General features: G+C 49.2%; 1 protein-coding gene across 1 annotated transcript in view; it reads right to left on the reverse strand.

Moving 5' to 3' along the window:
- LOC143293896 (uncharacterized) overlaps positions 1-7500 on the reverse strand; it is a 24191-nt gene that overhangs the window by 678 nt on the left and 16013 nt on the right. The window contains exons 4-5 of the mRNA XM_076605244.1: positions 5559-5879; positions 1-3702 (exon numbers count right to left, since the gene is read on the reverse strand). The exon at positions 1-3702 is cut by the window's left edge and continues 678 nt beyond it. Of these exons, the coding sequence (XP_076461359.1) occupies positions 2033-3702; positions 5559-5879 (1991 nt within the window). The 3' untranslated portion in view covers positions 1-2032. The remainder of the gene's footprint in view (positions 3703-5558; positions 5880-7500) is intronic.

The raw sequence follows: 7500 nt of genomic DNA on the forward strand, positions 1-7500 counted from the left end.
ATTCGAGAGACTTGTCCATGGGAAACGGAGAAGAAAGCATTAACGATGATCTGCTCTTTTTGGCGATTCGTTAGAAGAAGAAGGAGGAGGAGAGGAGGAGAGGAGCAGGAGAAGAAGAAGAAGGAGGAGGAGGAGGAGGAGGAAAAAAAAGTCAACTGCTTTGTACAGTACTGTATAGCACTGAATCGTATTGCCTTGCGTTATACTGCACTGCATTACAGTCTATTGTGTTGTGTACCACTATGCCACCACTCAACATGACCCCCCCCCCCCCCCCTTCTCCCCTCCCTCCCCCTCACCCAAAAGGAAAAACAATGGTGTATAAGGCGTGCTCTCTTTCAACACCGTTTGAGGCAGCCTGTAAGGCTTTCCATTGAAATTTAGGTTCAAAGGCTTCACAGGCCTTCACAGCCAGCAGAGAGCTGTGAATTCCTATCCACTGTGTCTTGAGCTCGGTGTAGGAAGGCGGGGCCCAGTCCTCTCCTTCCGCCGATTTAACCCTTCCCCAACCCGAAGTCAGGGTTAACCCATCCACACCTTGTGTGGAGTGGAGCAAAAGAGTCTTTCCCACTGACACAACACCACACCGAAACGGGGGTAGGGTGGGGGATTGAACCCTGATCGCCACTGGATCAGAAGTCCAACGTCTAGAATGAGTGTACCATGACGCCCTTTTTGCATTGAAGCGATCTGTTCAAAATGCTACTCTTTAATCTTCCTTTTCCCCTTTCAACAAGTCTCTGGAAGTGTGGAGCGCTGTAAAAGGTTCGTTGACAGTAAAATGTATTGCTGGCCAAAGCTGCCAACAGGCGAGTCAATAACTTTTCATTTTCACCAAAAAGCACACACGTAAAGCACAATGTTTCCAGTAATGTTCTCCACAATGTGTCCAGTTAAATGATACAGAAAAAAGATCGTTTCGCACACATATATAATCTATCTCCATAGTATATATATATATATATATATATGCACATTTATTTGCATGGGTATATATAATCTCTCTCTCTTTCTCTCTCTCGGTCTATTTCTCTTTCTCCATGTCCCACTCTCTCACTCACTCTCATTCATTCATTCATTCATTCTCTCTCTCTCTCTCTCGCTCACTCTCTCCTTTGCCTGTCTCTTTCTCTCTCTCTCTCTCTGTCTGTCAAACAGATGAAACCTAACATCATCAGTGACCAAGTGAAAGCATACAAACAGAGAAGCAATGAAGTGTGTGTGTGTGTGTGGAGGGGGGGGGGGGGGGGGGGGGGTGCGGGGGGTATGCACAGAAAACTGAGTCCTTGCAGCAGCAGCAGCAGCAGTAGTAGCAACAACACCAGGAACATTCAGTTACATCGTCTTGTTTTGTTAAATCCTACCCTTTACCATCCACAGGCACAGCATGCTTTAAAAAAAAAAAAAAAAAAAAAAAAAAAAAGAAAGAAAAAAAATCTGCATCAATAAGTATGGCACCAAATGATTTGTCTCGCTTATGGGATTCTGGAAGTTCAATTTCAAAGAGGCATCAAAATGTGTAAACTGATCTGGTGTAGGTTAAATCTGTCACACACGCGAAACAACAAAATGTTCACGCCCCCTCACGTCTGATTTTTTGGGGGGGGTTTTGTGTGTGTGTTTTCTGAGCAGGACGTGTGGTGATGTACGAGACAAAGAGGCCCAAGGTCCGCAGCCTGGTCGTGTCAGTCATGGCGAACCAACAGGATGACTCAGTCCAAGCAGACGAGTTTCACGTCCAACGTTCGCTGAGAAGGAAGAAGCTGCAGGCGCCGTCTCCTCATTCCAGTGAAAGGTGAGAGTCGCTGATCACGTTGAACAACCAAGTCATCGTTCCACTCTTAGGTGTAGGTGTTGCTGATCACGTTGAACAACCAAGTCATCGTTCCAGTCTTAGGTAGGTGTCGCTGATCACGTTGAACAACCAAGTCATCGTTCCAGTCTTAGGTAGGTGTCGCTGATCACGTTGAACAATCAACTCATCGTTCCAGTCAAAGGTGAAAGTCTCTGATCACACTGAACAACCAAGTCATCACTCCAGTCCAAGGTAAGCGTCTTTAATGGCGTTGAAGAAACAAGTTACCACACCGCCTCGTGGTGCTGGTGCTGGTGGTGGCGGAGAAGGAAACTGTTCACCAACTTGGTTGTCATGCTGGGGAGGTGGTGCTGGTGCTGGTGCTGGTGTTGGTGCTGGGGGGTGATTCCCTGCAGAGTGGTGCATGTCCGGCTCCTCTGTGTCCTCACAGCTGAAGGCAGCTGTCCCGTTCCCGAGCGGCGAGCCGGTGCTTCTCAGCCACCTCCCCTGGGGGTCTTCTGGACACCCGAGTAGTGACACAGCGCTGTCATCATGTCTAACTCCGTAGGTAGTTCTCAGGTTTATGTCAGAAACATCCTCTTCTTCCTCAGACACGTGTTCAGATTCGGAGAGATGTTGCTCCTCTTCTTGGTGAAGCCTTAATTTGGGATGGGTTTCGTGGGCTGTGCGGTCCGTTGGATGGGGTCGATAGGACTCCAGCGTGCTCTCCCCTGAACCCCCCTCGTGGTTCTCGCTCCAAGGGCCGGTCCCCTCTTCCGTTGGAGACGTTTGGCTGTAGCTACCAGTCTCTGTTTGTCCTGGGCTGAACGAAGAATCGTTCGATCCTAGTGTGAAGCGGTCATACCTTGGCCTCTCATCTCCGCCCGTTCTGACGTCGTTGGCAAGGCATATCTCACTTACTTTGTTTATGTTGAAAATTATGGTCTGTGTTGTGCTGGGCTGTGCTGGAAAGTGTGGCTCAGGCCGTTGTGCCGTTTGTGGCGCTGACGCTCCTTGTTGATCTACTGCTTCCTCTTGCTGCGGTGCCCCAGGTACTAATGCTCTTTGTTGATCCACTGCTTCCTCTTGTGGTGGCTGAAGCAGATCTGAAAAGGGAGGAAGGGGCGCCTCAGCGCGAGGACTCTGGTGGGGACTGGAGGGTGGAGAGTCCGTCCCAGGAGGGCAGTCTTGGTGGACTTCTTCCCTGCTCCTCGCAACGTCTGTGTCTTCATTGGCCGTGTCAGCGTGTCTGAGGTTCGATTCTTTTTTCTCTGGCACTGGTGCTGGGTCGAGAGGACTGGCAATGTTGAGCTGACTGGCGTTGTCCACGATGGAGTCTGTGGAAGAGCTGTTTCCGTACCGGTCACCCTGCATGTCTGTTTCTGTGCTGACTGCTGTTGGCAGGCCCAGAAGCTCGTGTCGGCTCACTGCTTCATTGTTTCTGGGTACCAGTTTATCCAGACAGGGGAGGTCTTTCCTCTCACAGCCCTCCTTTTTGGGCAGGTGTTCAGACAGGTTGGCGTCCCGGGTGGGTTTCTCGCCTCCTGTGACACTGCCCGGGAGGAACAGGTTAGCCTGGGTGTGGCTAGCGGCGGGTGGAAGTCGTGGGGTCGGGGCTTGAGACGCCGTGGCGCTCGTGCCGCCTTCTCTGTCATCGTCATACACTGTGCCCCCCACCTCCCCGTCCGCTTCGCTGCCGGCCCGCTCCAGGGGTTGGATGAGCTTCCTTCGCTCCATCTCCCTCACCACCCTCAGCCCTTCCACCCCCAGCGTCTGCAGGGCTCTGACCAGATTGTCCACGGTGGCCGCCTCCTGGTAGCGTGAGATGTAGTGGTGCAGCAGCTTTCGGGCAATGTCGCCGTTCCTGCATTCCTTCACGATCTGGATCTGGTCCCCATAAGTGAGGCCTGGGGGACAGACAGGGAGAAAACGATACAAGAACGAATCACATGAGAATACTGTAAGATTATCTCTGAAAGATAAATCGTTGGCACGTTTGGCGACAAAAAGGCGACATATGCAAAACATACAAGAACGAATCACAGGAGAATACTCTGATTGTCTCTGAAAAGATAAATCGTTGACACGTTTGGCGACAAAAAGGCGACATGTGCGAAAGCTCCACGGCAGAACACAAAGTCCGACGATACCCCCATCTTGCAACAGCAACGTAAGCTCAAAGTAAACATATACAGAGACCGTGTAACCAACTACATAAGCTCATAGGAAACATATACAGACCCCGTGTAACCAACGAAATTAAGGCCTCAGTGGCAAACATGAAGAAAACAGACATATAACCAGTCAAGTGAACGCCTGTGTGAGAAACAGGAAGAGAAAAAAAAAAGTGTGTAACCAGCAAAGGGTGACAGACCTGAAAAACTTAAGGCGTGTGTGACAAACAGAAACAAATAAGATCCTATGACCACCAAAATTAAGGTGTGTGTGACAGACACAAAATGGCTGTGTAATATTCGAAATTAAGGCGTGGGTACCAAACAGGAAGCCAAAAGGCATGTAACCAACAAAAGGCCTGTTGGCAAACCTGAACAAAAATGAAGGGTGTGACCAGCAAAATTAAGGACCGGGTGACACACAGGACGAAGAAAGGCATACAACCCACAAAACTAAGGCATCGGTCACAGACAGGAAGAAATGAGGCCGTGTAACCAGTCACATTAAAGGCTTACACCAGGGACCGAATTCAAGAGACTATCATGCCTGCGGATAAATGTGTACCTGCGGGTAATCTGCCTGAGGGAAAGCAAACTGCTCAAGGGTAAGCAATATCTGGTATTCAGGAACGCAAGAGCCTACCCGTGGGCCTACAAACCCGAGGGCAAGTTACCCATACTACCTGCAAAGGGTGACTGCCCACGAAGCAGTCGTAAATATGGCGGATCCTTTTGTTGAGGGAAAACAGGCGTTTTGCGGATAGCACGTTTTACTAACTCTATCGACAAAATAGGGAGGAGATAGTGCACACACTTTCGTCGGGAAAATTTCGTCGCTTGCAGAGCGACAAAAAAGGCCTGATGACGACATGGGCTTTTCTGGATGTGCACTGCCTTTCTTCATGGCTGCTCTCTCTCTCCCAGGGAGAGCACGTCGCTTACACTGAGAGCGCCACCCTTTTTTTCTTCCCCCCCCCCTTTTTTTTTTCTGCCTGCAGTTTTATTTGTTTTCCTATCGAAGTACATTTTTTCTACATGATTTTTGCCAGGGACAGTCCATTTGATCAATCAATCGGCGGGGTAAAATCGGTCATACACATAAAGAGCCCAATCGTGTACATACGAGTTGGCAGCCGACGAACAAAGAAGAAGAAGAAGAGTAATAAGAAAAAGATCAACCAATTTTCTTCTCCTTCCCCCCCCAACCCCCCACGTCCCCCCGACCCCTCCCACCCCTTAAAACATAAGATTTACAAAACCAACACACCTCAATAACACTAACAAAAAACCAACCAACACACATTAATAACACTAACAAAAACCAGCACACGTCAATAACAGGAACAAAAACCAACACACGTCAATAACACTAACAAAAAAACAACACACGTCAATAACACTAACAAAAACCAACACACGTCAATAACACTAACAATAAAACAACACACGTCAATAACACTAACAAAAACCAACACACATCAATAACACTAACAAAAAAACAACACACACGTCAATAACACTAACAAAAAAACAACACATATTAATAATACTAACAAAAACCAACACACATCAATAACACTAGCACTAACGCAGTCCTTCGGCCAAATCTCTCCACAGCACGTCATCTTCCTCGCACAGCGGCGCCAGGAGTTGATGGATGCCAGCGGTGTGGGACAGGGGGGTGCTGGGCGTGTAGGGGGGAGTCTGGCAACATGCGGGAGCGGGAAGAGGGGGTGGGTAGGAGGGGGTCCCTCTGGCTGTGGTCCGTGGTGTCGCTCCGTGGCCCGTTCCCCCAAGTCCTTTATCCCCCCCTCCTCCTCCTCCTCCTCCTCCCCCTCCTCCTCCTCCCCTTCCCCCTCTGCCATCATCTCCCCCTGCCGCGCCCTCTCCATGCCTGTCCTCCCACGGATCTGGTGACACACACAGAGAATGTCATGATCTTTGATACATCATCATCATCATCATCATCATCATAATTGCTAGTCAGGGGATACAGAGGGGAGGTAACCTACTTCCGGGAGGTTATCGGCTGTAGCTACTTTCGTTTTCTCCGGAGAGGCGGGTAGTGGTTTGCACAGGACAGGACAGGAATCAGACCCCTGACGGAGTCTGCACTGGTGGGTCACGGTAAAGTATGTGTAGTTGAATGATAATTTTATCATAATGATAAATATTATCATCAGTAGAAGTAGTAGTATTCATAATACTGATAATCTTAATTTCCATCAGTAGTAGTAGTAGTATCTATTTCTTATCTACTTTTTTCCCAAAGGCGCCATGACAGAAATCAAGCAGGCGTTGGACTTCTGATCCAGTGTTCACTGTTGATCAGGGTTCGAGGCTCCGTTTAGGGCCAAGGTGCCGTGTCCCTGGGGGGAAGGCACTTCACTCACGATTTTCTTCCTCTCTCTCTCTCCACCCGGGTTTGAATGGGTGGGTAGCCCTACCTGACTTTCGGCTGGGGAAAGTTCAAAACGGCGGAAAGAGAGGACTTGGCCCCACTTCTTTCCTCTGCCGAGCCCTAGACACAGCACATACAGAATCACTGCCCTGGCTGTCGCTGAAGACCCTGGGAGATTTTCCACTTTTCCCCAAGGATAATTAAAAAATGACCCGGGAAATTCCAGCCCTTGACAAACAAACAAACAAAACAAACAAACAAAAAAAAAATCATGCTTGTACTGCGCTGTGGTGGTGGCCTAGTGGTAACGCATCCGCCTAGAAAGCGAGGGAATCAGGATCGAATCCCACACGACGGGCGCAACAGCCGAGTGGTTAAAGCGAATCTGAGGGTCCCGGGTTCGAATCTCGGTAACGGACGGCGCCTGGTAAGTAAAGGGTGGAGATTTCACCGATCTCCCAGGTCAACAACATATGTGCAGACCTGCCAGTGCCTGAACCCCCTTCGTGTGTATACGCACGCACAAAGATCATGTAATCCATGTCAGCGGAGTGTGGCTGCCTTCATGGCGGGGTAAAAACGGCCATACACGTAAAAGCCCACTCGTGAACGTGGGAGTTGCAGCCCACGAACGAAAGAAGAAGAAGAATCATCCCACAGTCGTCAGAGGTTCCTCACGTTGAATGGAGATACGAGGGTCATTCAATAAATAAGGTGAATTTTTCGGTATAAGGACTTCTAATACAGATAGAAGCTTACTTTTAAAAAAAAATTTTCAACGTAGTCTCCCAGCACTGTCACACACTTTTCCCATCTGTGCACAAGCTTCCGTATTCCCTCAGTGTAAAAATCTTTGGACTGATGTCTCAGCCAGTCGCTCACAACACTTTTGACTTCATCGTCACTTTCAAAGTTCGTGCCTCTCGTGAACGCTTTCAAGGGACCAAACAGGTGAAGGTCTGAAGGGGCAAGGTCTGGGCTGTAAGGGGGATGAGGGAGCAGTTCCCAGCCCAGCTTGTTGATGGTCTGCACCGTTCGGGCTGCTGTGTGAGGCCTTGCGTTGTCATGATGCAAGATGACTCCTTCTGACTGATGACCCCTGCGTTTGTTCTTTATGTCTTTCTTGACCT

The sequence above is a fragment of the Babylonia areolata genome, chromosome 19 (genome assembly GCF_041734735.1).
Source record: "Babylonia areolata isolate BAREFJ2019XMU chromosome 19, ASM4173473v1, whole genome shotgun sequence".
Classification (NCBI taxonomy): Eukaryota; Metazoa; Mollusca; class Gastropoda; order Neogastropoda; family Buccinidae; genus Babylonia; species Babylonia areolata.